Source organism: Anas acuta, chromosome 10, assembly GCF_963932015.1.
Source record: "Anas acuta chromosome 10, bAnaAcu1.1, whole genome shotgun sequence".
NCBI classification, from domain to species: domain Eukaryota; kingdom Metazoa; phylum Chordata; class Aves; order Anseriformes; family Anatidae; genus Anas; species Anas acuta.
In genome coordinates this window covers 13,413,607-13,438,774 of record NC_088988.1, presented here as the reverse complement: position 1 = coordinate 13,438,774, position 25,168 = coordinate 13,413,607, and the positions used below count along the sequence as shown (strand labels likewise).

At 47.2% G+C, this 25,168-nt stretch overlaps 1 protein-coding gene across 3 annotated transcripts in view; it reads right to left on the bottom strand.

The window, feature by feature from the left end:
* The window catches only part of PHAF1 (phagophore assembly factor 1), a 36,103-nt gene extending 18,388 nt beyond the window's left edge, over positions 1 to 17,715 (bottom strand). For 2 of the 3 annotated variants that reach the window (XR_011099923.1, XM_068693515.1), the window contains exons 1-5: positions 17,186 to 17,579; positions 12,441 to 12,523; positions 8,748 to 8,831; positions 4,338 to 4,381; positions 3,976 to 4,055 (exon numbers count right to left, since the gene is read on the bottom strand). Coding sequence is in view for 2 of the 3 variants with exons in the window: in XM_068693515.1 (XP_068549616.1) it covers positions 3,976 to 4,055; positions 4,338 to 4,381; positions 8,748 to 8,831; positions 12,441 to 12,523; positions 17,186 to 17,249 (355 nt within the window). In the remaining variant the exon portion in view is untranslated. Of the gene's footprint in view, positions 1 to 3,975; positions 4,056 to 4,337; positions 4,382 to 8,747; positions 8,832 to 12,440; positions 12,524 to 17,185; positions 17,580 to 17,606 lie in introns of those variants that run through there. The other variant, XM_068693516.1, reaches the window with a different exon arrangement.
* Between the last annotated feature and the right edge of the window lie 7,453 nt (positions 17,716 to 25,168).

Below are 25,168 nucleotides of genomic sequence, written 5' to 3'. Positions count from 1 at the left end.
GCCAATAGGCCAGCTTTTACAGAGAACAGTAATAAATTAGAACACACAGGCTCCCAGCTGTCATCACATCATGAGACGTCCCAATTTACTGCAATAAATTGCTCAACATCATCTATAAACAGCAAAGAAAGTCACCCCAGTGTTTACTTTAAGAAGACATGCTGTCTTGTGAGACTGGAAAACTGAGAGATGATCCCAGGGGACTGGGAGCTTGGGAACAGATTTGGGGTTGATGCTACACAAACTTCAACCTGTCCCTGGCAGCCGCTGGGAGGGACACAGCACTCTTCTGACACACGAGCCGGTTCATTTGCAAAACAATTTGAAAACAGAGGCAAAAAAAAAGAAACAAAACAAACAAAACACTCCAAGAGAAGCTCCTTTCTTCCACTTTACCAAAGGAAATTGGTTCGCTATTCTTTTTTCCCCCCCTTTTTTTTCACATTTAAGAAAACACAGCAGTTCGTCATTTACAGAGAAAATTCATTCCACTGTGGCTTTTTTATTATTATTTTTAAACAAAGTGGCTTTTAAATGTTCAGCTTCAGAGACATGTCACAAGATATCTGGATGATGCCAGACTGCCCAGATAGAAACATAATGGTTAGGCAATAGGCATTAAGCTTTCAGAAGTCATCATTTGCCTTTTCTGCAGAATGTGCTGGTTAAGAGCATTTTCCCTGCCTGTCATTCCCATCAAAACGTGTGGGGAGAGGGAAATGTTTTGATCTGCAGGAAAATTACACAAATCTCTCATGTGATAAATTATGATGCATCTTTTCCAAAGCCCACAGCCAGCTGGAGAAGTGTTTTTCCCCTAGTCATGCCAAGTGTGATATCTGATTATACAAATCACATCGGTTCCCATCCCCTGCCATGTTTGTTGATGTTTGGGTTTAAAGGGCAAGGAACTTCTTAATCCCTAAGATGTTCTCTCATGTGTCCCTCAAGACCTTATGTCACAACTACCTATGTGGTTTTTTTTGTTGTTGTTGGGGTTTTTGGACTTACTGCACAGGTCCCCCGCAGCCTAGTTCTGCTAAAAATAGCTGATGGAAGCAAAAGGCCCTGCTGCTTCGCTGCTGCACTCCAGGCAGCGAAGGGGAGGGAGTTTGCCTTCCAGGAAAGCAGCAGAGTGTGAGCAGCTGGAAAAAGTTTCCGTGGAGCTGGATGGGACAAACAACAGCTATCAGCAAGCCTGAGGATCAGAGACAGTCCCGATAAAAGCAGAGGTAGATCCCACAGCCAAGTCTCAGTGGTGTCAAGCACAAGGCTTTTCTGGCACCCCAGGAGAGCCCGGGCAACCTCTGAAGTTTTTGTGAGGTTTACAGAGCTGGAAATCGGGACCTCCTGCTCCTTACGAGGCCGCAGCAGCAGGAGGGAAGGATGTTTTCTTTCTCCTCATGACTTCGGCTCAATCCCACAGCCCTTACACATGCTGAACAGCGCTCGGGCGAGGAGCCACCTCCACGAGGACGCAGAACAGGATGTGATTTCAACAGAGCCACTGGCAAGAGCGACTGCTCCCCAGCAGGAGCTCAGGTCAGAAGACCACGGAAGGAAGATGGAAAAGTGGGATAAAGTCTTGGCTTTGATGGAGCTCTCGACCTCCAGAGTGCTCGTATTTCAGTCAGCTCCATGGCAAAGACACCACAAAGTTTCATACTAACATAATCCAAAAGGTAACAAAGGCGGCTACAATTTTTCTGACGACTTTTCTTTTTTTTAAAACCACTGATTTGGCAAAACCAAAACTGCTCACTAAAGGTTTCAACACAAAACTGTTGCTAACCTTTTGAAATGTGTTTTGAAACCATCACTGTGTCCTGTGGCAGGAAAGTTCTGCCGCAACCACTTGGGTTTTAAGTGAGAGACGACATTTTGTTATGAAATTCTAGTGGATGTTAATGCACAGAGATAAACAGTGAAATGCTTTCAAAGTTAAATTATTTTTTTTGGGGGCGGGATGAAGAACACATTTGAGGGGAGTAACAGTACAAAGAAGAGAGAGGTGGCTATGCCATGAAGACTGATGTTTCGTATTTGTGTCACATTAAGATGGGGGTAAGTTTCTCTTCCCACCTTTCTCCCCAAACCAACTCTAGTTTTTTGGGGGCATCAAAACAACCATCATCTTTCCCACATGCTGAAAACTATTGTTTGTTTTGTCTTGCTTCTCTTTTTATGTTTTAGAAAACAGAGGAAAAAAATTACCAGAAATTCATTGTACATGATACAGTTCAAACACTGTTCATTGCCAGAATGCTTACTCCAGAGCACTTACTCCAGCTAAGTAGGTTGTTAATAAAATACTGAATTTCCAGAGAGACATAGAATAAGCCTTTGCACTAGTGACATGGTACTTGAGGCCAACAGCTCAAACACATATGGCCATATAGCTACAGATATAGCTACATATGGCCAGATAAAGAGCACCAACTGATGAAGTACTTTTAATTGAATACGACAGGTGTACAAGATCTGACAAACTCTAATGTAGGACACATGATGCCAAACTACCTGTTTAAGTGCTTATATACTATTTTAATGCAGTAATAAAATGTATTATTCCTATCATAAACAATGCTTACAGCTGGGGAAAGCTGTGTGTTTTTTTTTTTTAAATTCTTAATATCACAATTTTGCAAGCGCTTTCTCCTCTAAGTATTTGCAAATGAATCATTGACAGATTATAATTTTAATTTGTTCTCTGACAAAGAAAAGGAGCTGCTTTTACCCTGCCTCAACTCCACCTAAGTTCTCATACATGCTGTCTCCATAATAGCTGACTGTAGCTCTGAGTTTCTGCCCAAGAGGAAACACTAAGATCACAACTGAAGTGAAATTCAAAAAGGCTGACTCTGGTCCTTGGAGTATTATGCCCTGCCATCTTCCAAACTTCATTTATCTCAATTTGATATTCAACTACTACTGCAGGCTTTTATGCAGTGATATTACTTGAGCCACATGACTCTCCACAGTTATTAAACCCTGTTCTGTGATGTGCAAGAACTGCCTACAGAGTACAGGCACAGGCTGGCTATGCAGCTGCCATCAATCAGAAGGAATGCCAGCCTATTTGGGGTCACATCAGCTACTGCAGATGGACCCAGTTCAGCTAAAAATAGGAAAAAATGCTCTAAAAAGGGTATCTCAACTACATGGAGTTAATCTTTCTTGTCACGCCAGTTTGACTCCATTTCTTGAAGGATCCCAAGCAGTTTAATTGCAAATATCCTCTTCTTCAGAGTTTCACCATTTATTTTCATCACCAAACAAAGCCCTGAAACAAACTCAATCTTCACACGTGAACAGGGAGCTTAAAGAAAGCACTTTTCCTGCTACAGACATGGCAAAAAGCCAAATATCTCTGCAAGAGCCACTGTATGTTCAAGTCAGGTTAACCAAACTTGTCCTCATTCTGGTCATGCTGCACCTAGGCTGGCTGCAAAACTCCCCAGTGCTCCCAGTAACAGGAAAGATGTGCAGGGAGACACAAACCAGTTACACACAGGCTCAGATTTGATCCCAGCCTAGCAGGAATATCACCACGTTGTCAGAACACAGAGCCTGAGCAAGCAGTCCTGGCCAGCTCTGCATGGAGATTAGCTCACGTGTCTGTATGTTCATGGTATTCTAAATCCCTAAGGCCACTGGAGAGCAGACCACACATAATGTGCAAAAACAGCTCTGAATTTTCTGATACTGGCAGTTCAAGAGGAATCATTAGCGGTATCTGAGAGCAGCCCTGTGTGCCAATGACTCTCTGCCTCACCATTCCACTTAAATATATTGTATGTTGAATTGTGACTCATTTTATATGGTAAGAATGTGACTGCTCTGGAACGCAGCTTCAAGTCTTTTGGCAGCTGAAGTCTCCACACATTTCTCCAGGCAGACTTACAGGCAAGACTTTATAGGAGGAGGTCTGTCGATGCAGGTGTACTTCTCATTCTCAGAAATGTTTTGGCTTACCTCCTGGATGCGTTGCTCCAAATGACTGATCAATTTGTTCTATGGTTGGAGCAATTGCCTGAGAGTTAAAATGGACACCACTGAAAAAGAAAACAAAACAAAACTGTCTTAAGAGTATGAAATGGATGCTCTAAGCATTTACTAATGGTAATACCACGTTTAAATGGGAGGAAGGCTCCAAGACTGAATGAAAAGAGTAAGCTAGTAATTTAACTTTCTCAAACACAGCACTTGGTTATCTGCACTTTGACAGTTGCTTTGTTTTCCTAACAAGAGTGATCGACAAAAATTTAGGATGAGAAAAGGAGGGAAACTAGTCACTGTAATTAAAAATAGATCACAGGAAGTTTTAAATCGCTTACCAGTATTTTAACTTCACCTTAGTCAAGTCATAAACTTCAATCACCTGAAACAGGAAACAGAAACGTTACTGTGTTTGCAAATTGTAAGGGGGCAAATAGGCAAGATTGGCTAAAAACTCTGCTAGGATCAATCCCATTGACAGACACAAGACTCCAAAACCTGATTTAGCAACTGCACCTCTGACACAAGCCCTGAAGAACAACTACAGGCTCAGTGCAGTCTGTCTGGACCCTGGGCAGATCAGTGTTGATTCGCAGACAGCAGTTTTTTCACTAGCATAGCAGCATCTTGATTTCTGCACAGATTTCTCTTATGCAAGATCAGAGGTGAGTGAATTAGGGGGATCCTCAAATTCGGGGATTCTATAAGAAATTCCAAGCAGTAGGCCGTTCTTAATATTCTTATTATTCATAATATTCTTAGCACCCCAAAGAATACCTGTACCAGGTAAGTGCTAGTGCTGACTGCACTGTTTCAGCTTGCCCCCTCCTTTTCTTTAGAGGACAATGAACCCAGCAAAGCCAAGTGGCCACATTCCATTTCAGCACTAGGCAAAGAAATACCCAGCAATCTCCCCAAGCATCGCAAAAAAATCCAGAGATCAGCCCATAAGCAACCAAAAGACACAATACCCACTTCTGAACTTTATTAAATATTTTACTCTCTATTGAATATGCCAGAGTGCTCCCCTGGAGACAGTATCAGGAACGTCAATAGTGTGTATGGATCTTAGGTGCTGAATACATTAGTGCTAACTTGCATCTGAGATTGATTTCACGGGATTTTTATGTGACTGTTACTGAGTCCTGAGGCTAGACTGGGCTTTAGGCAGATGATTTTCAGTGAGTAATCACCGCCAAGCACAAGCTCCTTCCACCCTACATCTGTGTTCCTGTGTCAGCAGGAACAGGAGAAGAGGTGGAGCACATCATAATTGCTGTAAAGAAAAGGTAGAGAGATTTTTATTGCTTTGGAAGGATGCACTCTTCAGCTGGACATGAAGCAGAATTCCCCAGGGAGCTTGCTACCAAGCAGGGCTAAAAATATCACCAGCTAGGAAGGAAGTCTTGGTTCTGGGAGATGCCTGGCAAATACCCCCCCGTCTCCCCTAGGGGAAAAAAATAAAAAGATACTATTTGCAATGCCCAAACCACTGTATAAAAATAAACAACAAAAATCCACATTTAGTGGTATGCTGTTCACTCAACAAGTTGGAAGAGTTCTCCAAAGCATTTCTAGCTTGCTCGGCAAGCCCACACGTTGCAGGATACAAGCAACAAGTACAGCACGAGGAGAGTAATATTAACACTCTGGCAAAGCCAACTGAAAGAAGAGCAAGCTAATTTTTCTTCTTAATAAATACACTTTAAATTATGCTTCTTGGAAAAAAAAAAGGTTAATCCAGTATTTCAAGTCAAATGCAGTTTGACACATCCAGATGTCCTTACTGAGCAGTTTGTTAAAAACAGACTGCTTTTTTTTTTTGGAAAAACTAGGCATGATTTTACTCATTTTTTTCCCCCTGCCACTAGAAAAGGCTTCTGGAAATAGAGAAAACCACCCCACAGACAGACCGAGCTTTGCAGGAGCTATTGGAGGGCACCAGGCACTCCCCAGAAGTTCAGCTGAACCACGCTGCCATGGTGGAACACGAGTCAAACAGCAATGAGAGAACAGTCGATTAGGACCTGGTATGTTGCTCAAAGCTCCCCCTCCCCGAGATGAAAGCACTGACAGCAGCCAGCAGGCACCAATTTGCCATCAGCCTCTTCCCCCAATTCAGACAGAAGATCTTCTCGTGTCAACATTTCTTTTTGCTAACCGCAAAGGAAGAAACAAGCAAAACTCAGCAAAATGTAAATATAGTCAGAAGAGCTTGTACAAGCCATGAAAGGCACACGGATTGAAGAAACACCACAACAGGCCACAGCACTAGAGTTACTTTTTAAGCACCAGAAGCTGTTTTGGCAGAAGGATTAATGTGATTCTTTCTGTGTGCAGAGGAAAAAACGTTGGGAAGACCAAGGACTGTTCAGTGACAGGGTTTCTACAGAACCATAAGGCAGTTGTCTTAGCCGAGTCCAAGCTGGTGTACTGTCACACTCACTGCTTGTGAATTATTTCTGATAAGACTCATAGAGACATCCAGGTGTCTGCCAACCACCAATAAAGGGACAACGTTGTATAACCAAAGTTTTTCTCCCCCTGAAAAGGAGCCTGAGCAGGAGATGCTGTTGACATTCACAGTAGAAGAATGCCTTCAGAACCTGGTCCAGGATTTACTCTTTCATGATACCTCACAACTCCTGTAGTAACACCTCCTTTGGCTCCTGAAGGTGAGCAGAGACAACGCATAGACCTTCCAACACTCCCTGAAGGAAGAGAGGGAGCTTTTGAGGAACACTGGCTCCACTCCTTTACCACCAAATTCTTTGTGTCTGTCAAGGCTTTCAGTTTTAGAAGCTTATTTCAACTTCTCACAACCAAATCCAGCAGCAAGGCTGTATTTAAAACAAAACAACACAGAGCAAAGCAAGAAAAAAAGCCCCGTGATTTTTCCAATTTTGCTGCTGCCGAGCAACACCGAGAGCAGTCTGCCATCTCAGAAATAGGCAGCACTTATTCTACACCTACACCACTCTTAAACAAGCTCACTTCTGAGGTGATCCCGCAGCTTTTCTTCTACAAAGCTTCCAGGCCAGTTCCACAAGCAGCGTTCATAGCTCTGTAAGCATTCACACAGCTTTACTCTCCATAGACAAACACAAACCAGACAGATAGCACTAGACCACTAAGCAACTATACGATGGGGAGAAAGACAAGACAAAAACCTCTTGCATGTTTCCTAGAACGCTGGGTGTTGAAGTGACACCAAAGCCAGCCCCTCAAAAATCTCTTGGCAATGAAGAGCCATGGCATACACTATCTTTATCTGAAAACATCACAGGATAGTGATATTTAAATAAACAGAAAGGAGCAAGCTATGCACTTGAAGTCAATCAGTTTTGAGTTCAGACTCCTCATTATTTTGGAAAGATTTCCTACAAGTATAGCTTACACTGACAAAGATCTATCTGACAAAGAATCTGTAAAATATCTTAAAAACTTCGAATTCAAATAAGCAAACTGGAAGTTCCAACCCTAACAAAAATGAAAATCATGCTATTACAGGAATGAATTTACAAACAAACTTCTGTAAGGCAAATACAAACTGAAGTCTGGCACACTGCTGCATCCCACCAGAGTTTTTTGCGATGGAGAAGCACCAGACTGACAGTTTGGAGAGTGATGTCCTGCTGCTGGTTTTACTGGAGGTGTGCGGAAAGGGAACAGGGCTCCACCTAACGCTGTTCCAAAGCTGGGCACTATGGATGTGAGCACCATATTCCTAAAGGGTAAGTGTTGATTTTTTCAGCTGTACATTTAGCAGCACATTTCTGCTTTCAAACGCTAAATAGCTTGGCAGTGAGAGCGCTGCACTCTCACACAATTACCCCCATCTGTCCCTGGGCACGGAGCAGGTTAAGCACACCACATGGGAACCCTGCTCAACGCAGCTGGTTGTTTGCCAAAAACCTGAATTTTTGACCATCCTGCTAAGAAGTCACTTTTTAAATGCTGCAGTTAGGAAAGCTTTTTAAAATTTCCTACTGATTTCAGCTCTGAAGGCTCACAGCAACTCATTTTACATCATTTTCAAAACAGATTTTTGGAGAACATAAATGCCATGGGAGGTTAGCAACCAGCCTGCCCTTTATTTTGCATCTTAACTACACAGAGCATCCTAGAGGGGCACAGCAACACCCAGCCACCTAAAAGCACCAATGTAGATTTGCTGGGCTGAGGACTCTGATCACAGAGATAAAAAATAATCCAGAACAAACTGAAGCCAGTACAGGAGGCTGCTCACAACAGGCCAGAATTTGGCCTGCTGAGGGAAGTGAGGCACTCACAGCCACGCAATCGTTCTGTGCATGTAACAACTGAAAACTAAGAATAGGAAGAAGTTTACTCTGAAAAACAAAATGGCAGCACAAATAAAGGAACAACTTGGAAAAAAATAAACACACTATCTGGTTTGCATAAACTAATGATCTGATTTCAAATCTCAGGCTTAACTACAGTAACAGCCTTTCCTGGCTTTTGCTGCAACTTGAGACCTGATGGACAAGTGAGATCCTGCTGGGCTGTTGTCTTCTTACACTCCCTGGTAGAACGTTGTCTTAATCCTATAAACCAAGGTTTAACCCACAAACCAAAAAATGCAGTTCATTATCACACAACAGCACTAAATATGGCACATTAAAAGTGTAAAAGGCCCACATACTTATTTACACTATTTTAAGTGTCAATATATCCTAGGGTTTTTGTCCTGCACTGCTTTCTTTACAGGAAGGATTCTTTATTACCTTAAGTCTCTGATTGAAAGCATCAAACAGCAGTTTGATTCCATCCTGAGTCAGGTTAAGGATGAGGTCATGGCTAAGAGGTGACTGTAAAACAAAAAAAAAGTTGTTAGGCTTTGCATTTCAAGGCTTCTTTGTTGAGATACACATCATTGAATTAATTGCCTCAGAAGACAACTGTTCAATGAATAAGCATAACACAAATACATTTGGCCAAACCTCTTAATCCCTTCAGTTGTCTTACAACAAGAAATAGGATCTGAACCTTGCAAGAGCTCCCGAAAGAGCAGCTGCCCATTACTTTAAGTTGGGGAAGAAAGAAAAGCTTGGAAGTTAACATTCCAAGTTTAGCATCACACAGAGACATCGTGCAGGGACAGGCTGCTGCAGCCCTGGCACACAAAATCACAGCCTGTCTCACAAAGCCTCGCATCAGAACCATGAAAATACTCGACAGAACGACGGTGAGAGGGCTCTCCACTTCAAAAACCAGGAGTGTCACAGTCTTTTTCCGGCCTGAAAAGGAAGGCTTCAGACTCTGATGTTGTGAATTTCGGTTTCCTTAGTTACTGTGAATCATAATAACTCAAGGCTTAATTTGCAGTCTGCTGGAGTCAATAGGAGACATTCCACTGGCTTCACGGTGTCTGGATAGGCTCCGTGCCACCTCCGTCTGCTGCAAAGCTCTGGAAGCTGCTCGCTCCTGGGCTGGTCCAAGCCATGCACACACAGTCAGCTAAATAGGGACCAACTATCTGATCGTCTACCATTTAAAACACCTGCTTCAAAAAGCTCTGCCCTCTGCAACTGTCCCTGAGGAGGAGGAAAGAGGCTGAGTGACAGGCAGGTGACAGCACTCCTGCCCCAGAACTGCACCAAGCGATTATTTAGCAAAAAAACAAAACTAGAACGGGACATTCTGGGCACGTTCGGGGTTCTAGTGTGAGCAGCCGCATGGCACAGCCCTTTTTATGAATTAAGCATAAGCTATCTTAAAGCTGCTACTCCCCTCCTTTGCTCTTCTGGGAGGACGCCTGTGTTTTGACTGCCAGAATTCTTATTTTCATCCCAAATTTTCTCTTCGCTCTCATGTCAGCACTGTCACCTAACCTGGATACTTTTCGTGCATTCTCATGTGCCTCTCCATCCCTTCCCAAATTGTCTATTTAAGCAACCAGATGCTAGATGTCTCGTTCCTAGATCCAAAGGAGCCAGAGATCTTCCAATCTCATGCGGTGTGGATTTCCCATTCCACTTGGTGACTCCAGCAGCTTTCCCTGATGCAGCTTCAGTTCCCTTGCACAGTGGCACCGATACTTCACTACTGCTGGCAAACCTGTTTATGATACAGCCTAGAATTGAAGCAGCACAGCTTCATATAGCCATGAGCCTGAGAAAGAAGGTCTAATGTCAATCCTGACCATTTTTTTAAATCCCTCATAAAACTAATTTAGAAAGGCTACAGCTATAGCAACAAACAAAACAAGCGCAGGATTACATTTAAAATAAACCAACATGGCTTTTCTGATATTGGATGTGCTCTGTGGATCTCACTGGTTCCTAAGCATAATTTTTATAAGGTTATTCCAAAACTAATAAGAGCATTATAAGTACTTTAGAGTGGATGAGAGAAAAAAAATACATCTGAGGAAGAGCTTGATAATTATTTTAGACAAAAGCTTCTATTCTATACTGGCATATCTTCTTTCTTAACAAAAGACAAGTTTCAAGGGCACAAATTTAGTTCATGTGACTTTTGATGTGCAAAACAGATCCTCAGGTACGAAGGGAGATGTTAGGAAACAATGGGAAAGACGTTCCTAGAGGAAGAAGTTCAAACATGCAGTCACACTCCTAACACACAAAAAGCTGCAGGAAAAACCCTCGTCACTACGCAACCCCTCCAACACAAACCCAGAGGAGGAGATGGAGGAAAAGGCATGTAAGCACCCTACTTAACCCGAGCAAAAAGGAGTTAAAATCCTTTAGTCACAGAGAAGTGTTCATCGAGATGTTTTTGGCACCATTTGGGCATCCCATTTGTGTCAAGTTAAAAGGAAAGCTGTGGGCAGATCTAATTGCATTTAATTGTCAATAAATTTTTGAAAGGAAATACTTGCTGCTGGAGTTCCAGGATCAGAAACTAGATGCCACAACTTGAAGAAACATTTGATCACTGCGCTCAAAGACATTATTTCAGAGAGGAAAGAGATGAAGGCTGCTCAGGTATAGCTTAGGCAGATAAAAGCTGTGCTAGGTGAAGCTTGTTTAAAGCTCTGAACCTCCTAAGCACTGCCCCAGCAGGTCTCAGTGCCCAGCTGCAGAAGAATTACACGATGTCCTGCACAAGGGCAAGGGGACAGCCACTCAGCTGCACGCCTGGAGTGGCAGGTGGAAAAAAAAAAAGTACCGATATCAGCCACAGACTCCAAAATATATATGGATATTGAAAAACGATTACAGTTTGGACAGCAAAACCTATAAAAAAAATCCCTGCAGATACAGTGAAAATTCAGTATATGTGGTCAAGCACAACACAGCTTTTGGACATAAAAGACCTACAAGACATGCAAGCGCACCACGCTTTCTAGCACAGGGCTGCTAATCTGATTCTGCAGAACTGAGAGGAAAGGGAATCTCATCATTTAGCTAAATAAACCTCAAAATAATCATGGAATGCACTGTAGGAAGAAAAGCTAAAAAACCTTCAGAGTATACAAAAAAAAAAAAAGGAATGCATTTGCTGCCAAATGGATGCCCCCATGCCTTATATACAAGGAGCTAAGTTTTCAATGTGCAAAGTAAATATTCTGTCAGCATGAAAGCCAGAAATCTGCATAATCTGAAACAAAAAAGGATAACTCATCTAATTACATCAGATATGTATCCAGCAGCAAACCACCAGAGCTGAGCTTGCTCCTTAGTCATTCAGTGCTCGCTGCAAATGCATGAGGCCTCCATCAGTACTCCCGATATAAAAGGAACTGTTGGCAGCCTTTCCCTTTTCCCTGATGCAGAGATCTACAGCACATGCATAAAGTCTCCTGATTAACACACATTTCACACAACGCACATCTGGAGAGCCACAGACCTCCGCAGCCCCCATCTCCTCTCCTCTCACGCATTCTTCAAAGCAAAGGTGGGCATACAAAACTTTTTTTTTTTTTTTTTTCTGTCTAGGAGAACCGTTTCACCTCCAGCCCCCTTTTTGATGGAAGCCAAGCATATTAGGAACTAATGACTCTTCAATTATGGACAACAATTAAAACATCTAGCTGGTGTAAATGACCACATTCCCTTTCTGCAGACAGAACTGCAGATCCAGAGAAGCATGGAGGCATTTTCAGCGGCTTCATCACCCCCAAACCAAACAGGAGAGTGAAAAGTAATGAGTGGCTGGGTACTTTAAAGTGTTGCCACACTAGATGACAATGGAAAAAAAGACTAGGATTATCCAGCAGAACATTTCCTTTTACGAAGTAAAACCAATACTGCTCCACCACCACATCTACAAGAGTGGCATCTGTTAAATCTTGGCACTGTGTGGAGATTAAGGTTGATGTGAAGCTGTTGTAAGATTGGGCAGCCATGCATGGACTATGCACATTGATGTGACACGGTATCAGTTTGCCCCATTACACCCTAATTCTGGGGCACAAGGAGGTAAGAGATGCAGGAAGCCCGCTCGCTACTCACCTGCTCACTGTAGAGAACCTGGACATTCTTGATAATGCGACAGTGTTTCTGAAGAATTGCTACAGCCTGAGCCAAGGGCATTCCTGTAAGTAAAAAACAGAGGATTTCTCCAGCTCAGACATGGGGTAACAGCATTTTTGGACAGAAAGGTTGCAGATGAGATAAGAAGTCATTGTCAGCAAACAGTACATTACAACACCCAGGTATGCAATATACAAACAAGTCTACCTGACTCACTGTATCGGCACAAACCTGTTTTCTGGAACAGAAAAGTCATTATTTACCCACCAGCTTGTCATGCACGAAAGAAAGAAGAGTACCTCTACCCACAAAATTAAACAGCAAAGGTTAGGCGGACGAGAGCACGTATCTTTCTACAAGCCACGTGCAAAATTCTCAGCTTTGACAGTCCTGTGAATGACACAGCAGCCTGGAGTGAGCTCCACGAGAGCTGACGGGTCATCTCGGGATCAGCCCGCAGGCTCCTGGCTGCGTTTTAGTGCACATCCTCCAGTCAGCTTGATAAGCTATCGAGTAGCTGCATGAGGAAGACTGAAAACACTGAAAGAAAATTGAGCCATGAAAAAAGAAAACACCAGAATATTCGTAGCTGGTGGTACAGCCAGAGGAGTGCCGAGGAAGGAACTCCAACTCCTCAGTTTGCAGTTCCTTCAACACGCACCATTTCCTATCAAAGCGGGCAGCAGATTTGACAAAGAAAAGGAAGTTAAAAACACTACACCTGGTTCAGCCGCAGTAACCAGTGTCACCATTCACACTGACACCATTTCCAGGGCTATTTTTACAGCGTCCCTCACTCCAGCAATAAATTTTGGAAGTGCAGCAGGACAGCTGAACCTGCAGCAGGCTCCGCACGGTGCCACCTGCCCCTGCACCGCACTTCGGACCTTGGCTGTCCTTCCAAACGAAACGCCATCGGGTCCCAGGATTCTCGTTATAAATGCCACATTTGAGCATGAGCTCATCATTCTGAGGTTTTATTCCTTCCTAATTGCTGCAAGTCAATTGTGATTTAGTTATCTGACACTTTATTCACACTCCTTGGCCCTTTCTTCTCTACTTCTGGTTCTTAAGCTTGAAGAAAATTGCCTCAAATAGGAAAATTGACCACGGGACCTGCACTTTTATTTAGGTAACAGCTCGGGAATTTCGATTTAGAGATACCAGCTACATCCTTCAAGCAGCCTGTGCATGGTGTTACAGAGTACTTCCTAGCCACTATCTACCAAAAGAAGAAAACTCTTCAAATATAAGTTACGCACCCCTAGATCACCACAGGTACTGCTTTAATGCAACACCAGCATAATACCAGAACAATTTTTTTTCCTGTGTAGCACTAAGTTACGTGTCTGTTGCTCGTACACTGCAGCTTTTCTGCAATTACAAAATCTAATTTGGGCAAAACAGTTTTATAGATGAGAACTACCATGGTTGGGTTTGTAAATACCACATAGAAATGGTTTTGGTACAAGTTTTTTGCAAGAGCGTGGGCTAACATGAAAAGCAATTTTGTGATTGGAAGTTTTACACCAGAAAATGACAAATTGAAGAAGAACACTGATTATTTTAATAACGGCAACAAAATTTAAATGCACAGAGGGACACAACAAAGCAGCACTGTTTCCTATTATCCAGGAAATAGCAGTTGCCTTGTAGGCTAGGCAGCTGAACCTTGGAGTGTGTTTGGAGAAGAGAGTTATGCAGTAGATAATATTTTCAAAATGGCACAGAAACATAAGGGAAAGCAAGAAGCTAGGATCAAAACTGCTGCTGTAAGAGTCACCCATCTCTTAACCCAGCAGAAGCTATAATCCCCCAAAAAGCATAAAGGCTGTTTTCAAAGCCCAGGTTTCTGGGAGACACACAGGGAATGACCATTAAACCTCCTGAAAGAGATGCCCACGGCTCAGCAAAGCCAGCAAGTGAGCTGAAGGAACCTGGACGCTGACAGCAAGTGCCAGTGGTCGGTAAGGTGTCAATAAAACACGCGGGGAGAAGCAGCAAACACAAACTGGAGTGGGGTTTGGAGCCCGGTGTAAACTGATGCAATCCTGGGGCCGTGAGTGTGCAAACAGATAGCTCATGTGACTCTTACTCACAGCTTTCTCACGCTGGAAGCAAACGGACAAGGGCTGATTTCAGGCACTTTTCGCTGACTGGGAAGCGAGCGGGTTTTGCCATGCAACTGTCGAGCAAAGCTACAAACAGGAATTGAAGTTCTCTGGGAGCAGTCCCAGAACCTGAACTGCACACGGAGGAGCCAGTACCCTCCCTTCGCAGAGAGCCAAGGAGGGAGCGAAGAAACTAGGCTGTTTTTCTCCACCCTTCTCACACAGACACGCAAACACCCCTTTTCCTCCCCAGCCTGCAGCCGTTGCAGTCAGAGAGGAAAACAAAGAATCCTTTTTCCCCCCCCGCTCACCAGCGTGGAACTGGGAAGCTCGCAGGGCTTCCAGCGCATCAGATGGGCGACCAAAGCGAGCCCTGGCAAATAAAGTGCACAAAGCTCAGCACTAGGACTCTCCTGGCACAGACTTTCCCCTTCTCTTAATGCCAGGGGGGACACAAGATACAGATACTCCTTGCGGGTACGCTGCTGGCCAACAACACGGCTTGAAGGTGAGCAGCCCTCCAACGCTGGGGCTTGAAGGGGCAGGGAGTGGAGGAGCAAACACAAATGGTAAAAAGACACCAGAAAATGCACAAGTCAGCAAGTCATAATCCCTAAACAAAGGGAAGTGAATCTTTGTAGGCAAAGAAAGTCTAAAAAGCAAAAGAAATAGAAGTGGGCCTGAGAAATTATAAGTGTCTAACAGTAATAACACAGCTACAGGCGCTGCAAAATCAGTAGTTAATTGTTCTCTCTTAAAAAGGCAGGAATGTGGCCCGAGAGGAGCAGTGACCCAGGTACCCAACTGAACACAAAACTCAGCCTCACTCAGATTTTTTAGCGCTCTGCTCACACCGTGAGTCAACGCTGGAGCCAGAAACAGCATCCAAAAACTCACGTAGAAAATTTTCCTGGCATTTCCCCTCTGTCATCTCCACTGTGGGTACAGGAGGGGAAGCCAGAGGCAGCGGCAGGTCAGGAGGGCTGCCGTGAGCGCTGCAAAGAGCAGCTCTGAACCAGCCCTGAGTGGAAGGAGCAGCAAGAAGCCCCTTTACACGAACCCTTCCAGCCCTGATACCGCTCCCACAGTCCAGCCAGAGGTATCAGAGACAGCTCTAGGACAGGAGCGCTCGAGCAGGACAAAGTTAAGTGTCTCAATGCCTAGTCAGCCTCCTGCTCCGCACCAGCAGGTCGTGCTAATTATATATGAGACGCATCACGTGGTGGCTATGTTTACTCCAAGAATTACAGCCGGGTTTCCTCCCTCTCACATCTATGCGTGTGTACACACAGACGGAGACTCAGCATGTAATTTTAGCCATGGGATTGTGTTAACGGGCTTCTTTGGGGGCGCTTGGGAAAATGAAAACAAATCTTATTTATAAAAAGAAAAAGGAGAACCGGGGAGGAGGAGTCAGCAGCATATCTTTACGAGCACTGCCAGGGGATATAATTTGAGATCACATTTATTTTCAGGTAACACAGGCACTAAGGGATCACAGAAGGTCACGCAGAGCAGCGAGAACACGGGAACACGTCAGCGGTATGAGGAGATCAACGAGGTTTCAGAAGGGTGGGACTGAGGTACTGCTATAATTAGCCCCCAAAGCCATTCTAACGCTCCCTAACCACCACGCTCTGAGCCCGCAGAGGCACAAACGGCCCTTTGTGTCCCATGGCTTCCCCATCAGCAGCTCCACACACCACAGCACCGCTCCCTTGGTGTAACCGAAGTTCATGGAAGCTGCGTGCTGCTCTTTTAAGCCTGTCCCCCTGCTGTCACAGGTGACAACAGCAGCGGTGTTGTAACTCAAGTTCTGGCCAACACGCAGAGCCCTGTTTACCTCAGCCAAACTACAGCTACCGCTAACAAACACCAGCAACAAAGGCAGAGAGCTCTGACAAAAAGAGCCCTGCGCTGGCACCTCCAACAAGCCCTTGAAAAACACAACAGCTGCGGTGTTTTCTGAGAACTTCAGGGACTGCCACAGCTCGCCTCAAGGCACGAGTCACCTGAGGACGCTACAGCTCTGTGCCTAAGCGCCCCGGGCTAGCACCAGCCAAATTTGTATCGGCTGGGGGAAATTCTCCCTCCTCATTGCAGCACCGGGAGGATCGGCTGGTGGGCAAGAGCCTCCCAGATGAGAAATGAGAGCTGCCGGAAGGGCAAGCACTTATTATCTAACCCTGAAAAAGCCTCTCAAAAGTTTGCAGTCCCTGCTCCGATGTCGCAACCCAGCAACAACACAAAGGAACTGTGAAACCCAGCTCATGTTTAGGGTCTGGAGAGAGGCACAACACTTGGGCTGAGCATTCCCAAAGTGCTGCTATCACCTGGCAGGCGACACCAGCCCGCAACCAGCACATCCCTGCCTTCTTTTTGGGGCCAGGGTGAGCCTGGTCTAAGCAGAGCAAGACAAAAGAAGGCGAAGGGCTGGAGGAAAGCCTGGCAGCTGGTAAACAAAGCAGGGGGCGGCGTGTGGAGCTGGAGAGGCGCCCCACAGCAGCTCAGGGGGTCAGCTCACCCAAAAGAGAAACGTGAGGTGCTGCTCTGAGCCGGGGACGGACTGAGGGGGGGGTGTGAAGCCCCCTGAGGCGGCCGGGGGGCACTTACCGAGGGTGAACTCCCATTGCTCGTTGCCCAGGGAGCGCTCGGGCACCACCTCCAGGTCCAGCATTGGCGCGGAGGCCCCGGCTCACGGGCAGCGGCGGCGCCGGACCCCTGCGGGGAGGCGAGGAAGGGAAAAAGGGGGGTGAGAGAAAGGCGGAGACCCCCTCAGAGCCCCCTCAGGGCCCCCCGACCCCCTCAGGGCCCCCTCCGCCCCAGCGCTATCACCATAGCAACCGCCCCCACCCCTCCAAAAAGCCGCCCTCCCCCCCTTCCTCGCCGCCCCCCCGGGGCTATGGGGGGCCGCCCGGTCCCACAGCACCGGGGGTGGGCGGGGGGCGAAGGGGTAAAAAGGGGAGTGAGGGGGGGATAAAGGCCGCCCCCCCCTCCCTTCAACCCCCCCCCCTCGCCCCGGGCCGCCGCTCACCTCACTTGCGGCTGCTGAAAAAGCGCCGGGCGGCGGCCGTCAGGCGAGGCCGCGCCGGGGGAGGGAGGGGAGGGAGGGGAGGGAGGGGCAAGGGGAGCCCCGCCCCAAGCTGAGGGGAGGGGAGGGGAGAGGGGGTGGGGAGGGGGAGGCCGCGGGTTCGAGACCCGCCTCGGGATGGACTGGGGGTATGGGGGAGAGGGGACATGGGGCAGGGGACACAGAGAGCAGGAGATATGGAGAGCACGGGACAGAAAGGGGAGGGGACATGGAGAATTAGGGACATGGAGGGCAAGGGACATGAAGGACAGGCGACATGGAGGGGAGGGGATGCTGAGGGCAAAGGACATGGAGGACAGGGGACGTGGAGGGTAGGGGACATGGGGTAGGGGATGTGGAGGGTAGGGGACGTGGGGGACAGAGGATGTGAAGAGAAGGGGGTGTGGAGGGTGAGGAACATGAGGTAGGGGAATGTGGAGGGCAAGGGAAATGGAGGGGAGGGGACGCAGAGGGCGGTGGGTGTGGAGGATAGGGGATGTGGAGGACAGGGGACAGTAAGGGTAGGGGATGTGGAGGGTAGGGGATGTGGATAGCTGAGGATATTGAGGGTAAAGGACATGGAGGGGACGTGGATGGAGGGAACATGGAGGGTAGGGGACAGCGCGGCCCCAGAGGGCACCGCGGACCACGGCCTGTGGAGCAGGACAGGCTGCGTGGCCAAGCCCCGATCCGCCTTCCCCTTCTGCTCAGAGGCTGGCACACCACGAACGGAGCTCCTCAAAGCAAGGGCGCATCTTTAAATAAATAAATAATAAAAATAAAACTTCCTTGAAAAGCATACCTGTGATCCCATATGTCCACCGACCTCACGCCAGCCGGGGCCGCCAGGGCCTGAGGCAGCCCTTCATCCCGGAGTTTTCCACCGGGGATGAAAAGATGCTTTCATGCAGCGGGGAAGTGAGCGGCTGCAAGACCTCCGCCCAGGAAAAAAAAACATCCACCCGAGTGCCAGCAGGGCCTGCACCCAGAAGGAAAACCTCATTTGTGTTCCACAATGGGCAGGCATTAAAAGAATAAGTGTTTTCTCTGAGATTTTTTGAGATAGGTGTAAGCAGAGCTGCTTGCTCACCTTTTTGGCCAGAGGAGTGGTTTTCTATCCAACAAAAAACCATCTCACGTAATTAAATGGGACTGTGCTGATCAGTACTGGGGTGAGGATTTATTGAAGAATTTATTTTGGTACGTCCAAAAATGTATTGTTTCTTATACAGCACAAGCCCCCACTGATTTCTTGTTGCCCACGCAGCCGATGCAATAACCTCCAAGGGAAATATGTCAGAAATTTGTAATGAGAAACTGCTGTTATTTGCCAATTTCTCACTTTTTCCCAAATTAATGCCCGACCCCAGAGCTGGGGATGGGGCTGGGCACTGCCGAGCTCTCCCCAGAAAGCACCAGGCCCAAAACACGAGCCCTAAATGACACCGTGCTGGTAAACCCAGGGAAAAAACAAGAACAAAAAAATAAAAACCACCAACCCCAAATCTCGTTTTTCCGGTCGAAACACAAAAGGGTGGGGAACAAAGGCTTAGGTAGAAATTAGTAAGTAGCACAAGGCAGGTTAGTGAGACGAGCTCGTGCGTGACTCATTCAGGAAGAAAGAAGCAACGAGGCCACCAGCGCAGTGATGCTGTGAGAAGATGTGGGCATCTCCACCAGTCCTGCTCCGAGCCACAGCGGATCCAATAAAAATAAAAATAAAAATAAAAATAAAAATAAAAATAAAAATAAAAATAAAAATAAAAATAAAAATAAAAATAAAAATAAAAATAAAAATAAAAATAAAAATAAAAATAAAAATAGGCACCAACAACAGGAACCCACAGCCAGACCAAAAACCCTGGGCCACTTCACCCTCACCACTGCCTTTCCCATTGCTACACTGGGTTTGTGACCCCAAGGAAGAGGAAAACAACACCAAGGGTACCAGGAGGGACCAAAAGCTCACCGGGGATCCTTTGCTTCATGCGAGCGATTGCTGGTCTTGAAGGCGAGCTGCCCTCTCCTGATGAGATGTGATAACGCAAATCGTTTCTGCAAGGAGAGCTTCTCTGCAGCTGCCCAGCAAAATGCTTTGGAAACCAGTCCCCAAAGGCGGCAGTGATATTTGGGCTGAGAGAAAGATTTCTGCTACAGAGCTCTATATTTTCTTTTTTCATTTTATTATTTTTATTTTTTTTAAGGTGCATTTCCTGCTAAAAAACTGCTTTTACAGCTCAAAACGTTTCAAAGCAGCATCTGCTGACGCTCCCTGGGACCCCTGGCTGTGGTTTTCCCATCTTGGCACTGAGCACAGGAGGTTTTCTATCACCCAGGAACCCTCCTGAGCCTCCTGAGGTGGGCAGGGGCTGACGAGTTTGGCTGCGTCGGGGACCTCTGTGGCCACCAGCATCACTCCCCAAACCTGGGCTCTCCCCATCCTTGCCCACACGACTCTGTGCATTTCACAGCCCTCAGCCCCTCCAGATGTATTTGAAGCCATGATTCATGCAGGGTGAGATCTAAATTGGTTTCGGCTTCATTAGGACCAGATGTGTCCTGCTTCTCTTTTATCCCAGAGGTGGTTCAGCCTCAGGGGCAATGCATGGTGCAGCACATTGAGATTCTGCTGTGGGCTCTAACATTTTGAGGTGATAATTTGGTTCTTCCCAGGTTATTTGGCGTGATGCCATGGCCAGCACAAGGAAGGCAATGCTCCGTTCTCCCTTCTTGGGCAAAGTAATGGTTTTGAATGTAGGTCCATGCCCACCCCAGAAGAACAAGAAGCTCCTTCCAGTCCAGGACGGAGCAAGGTGCTGCAAAACCTCAGCCCATCCAACACTGTTTGCTGAGCTAACCCTAAAACTGGAGGTTTCTTCAGCACTTAGTTGTGCTGGAGGCCAAGCCCTGGGATGCTCACCCCAGCCAGGGCAGGAGCACAACAGGACCACACAGTCTCACCCTGCCCGGACAGACGCAGACGGCAAAATGCCGCAAAGGTCTGAAGAAGTGGGTGACGGATGCACCTTCATGGGGATGGGTGGTTTGAGGGAGTCACGCGCCCCATGGGCCCGCTGAGACCGCATCCCAGTGGCCACGAGCCAGCGGCACGCTGCAGAGCAGAACTGAAAGCAGAACCAAAAAGAGGATCTGTCCTCGGTGTGGGAGCACCCGCCCCAGCAAGAAGGGGACAAGGAGTCCCAGGGGCTACTCGGCAGCACGTCTAGCTCTGGACCAAGCAGGTGGCCAAGAGGGACAAAGGATGCTCAGAAAGGTGGTGAGGAGCAAGCGACCTGGAGCTGCCTCTCACGGCTGGCCCCTGTGCAGGGCTGAGCCTCCCCAGATGTCCTCCCCTCTTTTTTTGCAGGGTGCAACAGGCTCCCCAGCAGCTTTGTGGCAGCTGTGCCCCATTGCAGGGGCCACCAGAGCGGTGCAGGGTGCTGCAGAGCAGGCGGTGGGGTGGGAGGGGACCTCCGGGCCCTTTCTGGGTAAGTGACACCTCATTCTGGGAACCGAGATGCTCAGCGGCCGTCCCGCCGCAGAGGTGATGGTTAGTCTGGTGTTTCTGGATGGACCCGCTCGTTTCTGAAGAACCGTCTTCTGATGAGACAGAAGTTAGTCACCCCTGTGGCTTTGCTCACAGCCTGACAGCAATTCAGTGCTCCCCCTGCCAACTGCCCCGCCATGCCCCAAGCTTACAGCCACCAGGGCTTCACCGGGTCACCCCCACCCAGGCAACTCCATGCAGACACACAGGAGAGACCCTGGTCCTAAAAGCAGACCCCAAACCTGCCTGAGCCAGGGCAAGTGGAACAACAGCAGCACCTCCTTACTGCTGTCCCCTCATCCCTCTGAGGGTCTCTACCAATTCCCCCAGCTGAAAAAGACCAAGGCCCTTGCTTGGGGGCAGAGCCTCAACATCAGCACAGGGAGGGTTTTAGAACAGGCATCTGCAAATACTGTAGAAGAAAACACAAAGAATAAATAGAGTAGTTCAGTTGGAAGGGAGCTACAAAGTCCAGCTGCCAGGTCCAAATGCTGAGAAAGGAAACCTGCAGATGTCCATCAAGCTGATGACCTTTCCTGCTCAACTGCCATGAAACAGGCCTGCAGTGCCAAAATTGCATGAAATACTAACTTGAGTGTTGCACATTTGAGTTAAAATGATAATCAAGTGAGGAAACCCAGCAATAAGTCTTGACAACGTGTTCCTAAATGAGCAAAGCTGAATTATGTGAGCTTCAGGCACATTTTACACAATGAAGCAGGAGGAGCTCAATGACAGGCCCATGGGTGTCTGTGGGATGGCAGAGGTCATGCTCCCCAAAGTATGGACAGCAGCACGGATTTACTGCAGGTTGAAAGCCCTCTGCAGCAGGACACACTCAAGAATTACAATGATAAAGCCACAAACAAACACAAAGATTCACCATGAGGACCAGGGAGGCTGCCTGCTCCCCCGGGCCCATGACCCGCACCACATGCTTCAACCCTCCAAACAAGCAGCGCTTTGTCAACCCTATGCACCTCCACGAGGAGAAGGAATTCACCCATGTGTATTTCCCTTTGTGGAAAGATCCTGGAAGCATTTACCCACAATTACAAACAAGATCTCAACATAGCGCTGCAAAGAGACAGAGACGCACACTTCACAGGGCTCAACTCTGCAGCAGCAAGAAGACAAGGACAGGAACTTGAGATCCTAATCTGCAGCCAAAGGCAGAGGAAGCAGGCAGGTCCCATAGAGGGCTCAGACAGGCCACGGGTTGGTTTGGCACCAAAATCCTTGCTACAGGAGGGGTATCCCTCCCGCTTCCAAGATCCATAGGCTGGAACAAATTCACTGCTGTGCACCCAGACCTGATGCTGGCCTGGTGTAACCGCTCCTCTGCCTGCTCTCCTTTTTGCCACGGCTGGTCCCAGATGTCCACCCATCTGCCTGCTAATTTCTTCCACCTGCTAAATGGCAGCTTGGGAGATGTCTGCAAGAGAAAAGCAGGCACAGCACAGATGTCCAAAAACAGGGTGCGTTAAACTGCGCTAATTCCGATCCCTCAGAGCCATGTGCTCCCTTTTTTCCTCAAGCCAAGGCCATGAACGTTTTGACCAACCCGAAGTGAAGGGAAACAGCACTACCTGCTGGGCTGGGCCCATGAAAGGCGCAGAGCTAAACAGCATTGGGAAGGAGTGGCTGTGGGCCCGCCTGCCATTTTCTCTTCTCACCTGAGGCGCTTGGCCACCATCTCACCTCTCCTCCTGGAGAGGCCGGAGGGCAGCCCGGCCACCAGCCTCTGTGCTTCAACCCACCCTCGCAAGGCCTCTGCCCTGAGCCACCTTGCTTCCTCCCACGTTAACCTCAGCTCCTCAAGGCTGAGACCTCCCCGAGGAGCACAGCGTGAGGAGCCATCATCTGTGTCACTGCCACCGAGGGCCAAAGCCCCGAAACACCCCAGCAGTCACTGGAGCATCACTCCAGCTACGTGCTGCAATAATATTTGTATATCAGTAGCTATGAAGGCCACAAGCAGTCCAACTTGCAGCCTGAAAGTTACTCTGTGCCACTTGCTTCCCCAGGCCTACACTTTGCTGGACTTTGGCACGGCGTGAACAGCAAAAACAGCAGAGTTATAGCTGGAACTGTCCAAGGAGACGAGGAGGCAAGGCCCACAGGGACAGCCTCTTTCAGCAGACCAGCCCCTGACAGGTGGAAAAGAGAGAGGAGCTTCTAGGAAAAGCCTTTCTCCAGCTCTGCAACAATTTTCTTTTCTCAAGCTCAATGGAACGGTAGCAGAGAAAAAGCTAAGAAATGTGGTCAGAACCCACAAGAGAGGGAGAAAAGTCATCACCTGTTTCACAAAAGTGAGGGGAAAAGGAGGAAAGTGGCTTAAGTGACTGGTTTCTATGAAACACAGGAAATTGGTGCCTATGGAACAACAGAAACCCACTTTCCCTTAAGACAGCACCATCAAGTCTCACAGACTGGAAAGCACAGTCACTAACCAGGAGAATTAGGGGAACCAGCAAAGATTTAGCAGAAGCCTCACCAGCTTTGACAAGCTGTGGACTAGACTGAGCAAGAAACATTCCCGTTTTCAGCTTCTTCCCTTCTTGCAGGTGCCTGGGTTTTCCAGGGCCGCCTACTGGGAGATCACAGCAGTGACCGAGTTAGCACACGGCTTCTCTGCGTTATTTTTTTTCCCCACTCACGAGCTTTAAGAAATGAGCCTGAGGCAATTCTGGAAACTCACTTATCTCAATCTGTAACTAAGATGTTTAATAAAGTTACTTAAACCGTGAGCCTGAGCAGCTGTGAGCTGTGCAGCAGCTGATGAATATGCATGCACCGGGATTTACATGTTGTTGCAGCGTGCAGACAGGATGCAAGGCAAATGAGTTATGAGAAATGTTGCCTATGCAAATGTACAACTCTGCTGTAACTTCTTGCTGTAATTCTCATCCTCGAAGCCACTTTTGTAATTCGCTCATTTGCATTGGAAATGTGCTAACAAACTAACGTACTTTAAATAAATCAGTCCTATTTTGGTGCAGACAGGACGGATTCCTAAATGCATCTGTAATAAAGTGGTGGCCTGAACTAATGGTGGGCAAAGAAAGGTGACAGTCTTGTTGAGATCCTGTCAAGCCATGACATTTTGACTTCTCTGAAACCAAGTCTCCTTTACTTAACTTCTAGCCCTTACCTAACCAGGGCTTCTTATTAGACAAACCACCACAAACCTGCAGGAACAGAAAAGCTGCTGTTTCCACCAGCAGTCTCAGTTTTGTCATTGCCTGCTAGAAAATGAGGAGCCGAGAGCCCAGTCCAGGACAGCTGATAGTTATGTCATTAAAGAGACCAGGAAACCTTCATTCAGGTTTTGAAAACCTAATGTAAAATGGGCTGAACAGTTAACATGATGGATTCTCTTAGGTGAGGAAGAAGCCACGTAACTGCAAGAGGTTAAAAAAAAAAAGAGTCAGAAGTTACCAGACTTCACACGCTCTGGTTGCCCTATAGGTCACGGGCATCTTTCTCCAGTCCAAGAAGCTCCAATGTTTCCAGGGCCTTCACTCCCAAACCAAGCACAGACATCCCCAAGGAAAAGATGGCAATGGCTTAAAAAAACCCTTTGGCTGTAGGTGTCTCATGCCAGAGGCTGTTCAGATTCCCTCTGCTGCTCAGGGTGACTGCGAAGCAAGCTCACGGTGAGAGAAACAAGGGGACAAACCACCACTGCCCTTCACGTGCCTCCACACAAGTAAAGGCTTTAGGAATAAAGTAGCCATCCACTCATGATGTACCCTGGGCAGAAAAGTGGATCATTTTATGAACTTGCAAGTAAACGGCCAGGTTATCTAATGGCTTTACGAACAGCTCTTTAAAGATGCATTGCGATCTAAGCTACTGCACGCTCTTCCTATAAGAGCGGCAATTGGAAGCTTCAGGAAGCCAAAGTAACGCTGCGTGGCAGCTGGTTTTGTTTTCAGAGCTGCCACACTTCCGAAGTACAGAATATCTTCTGAAG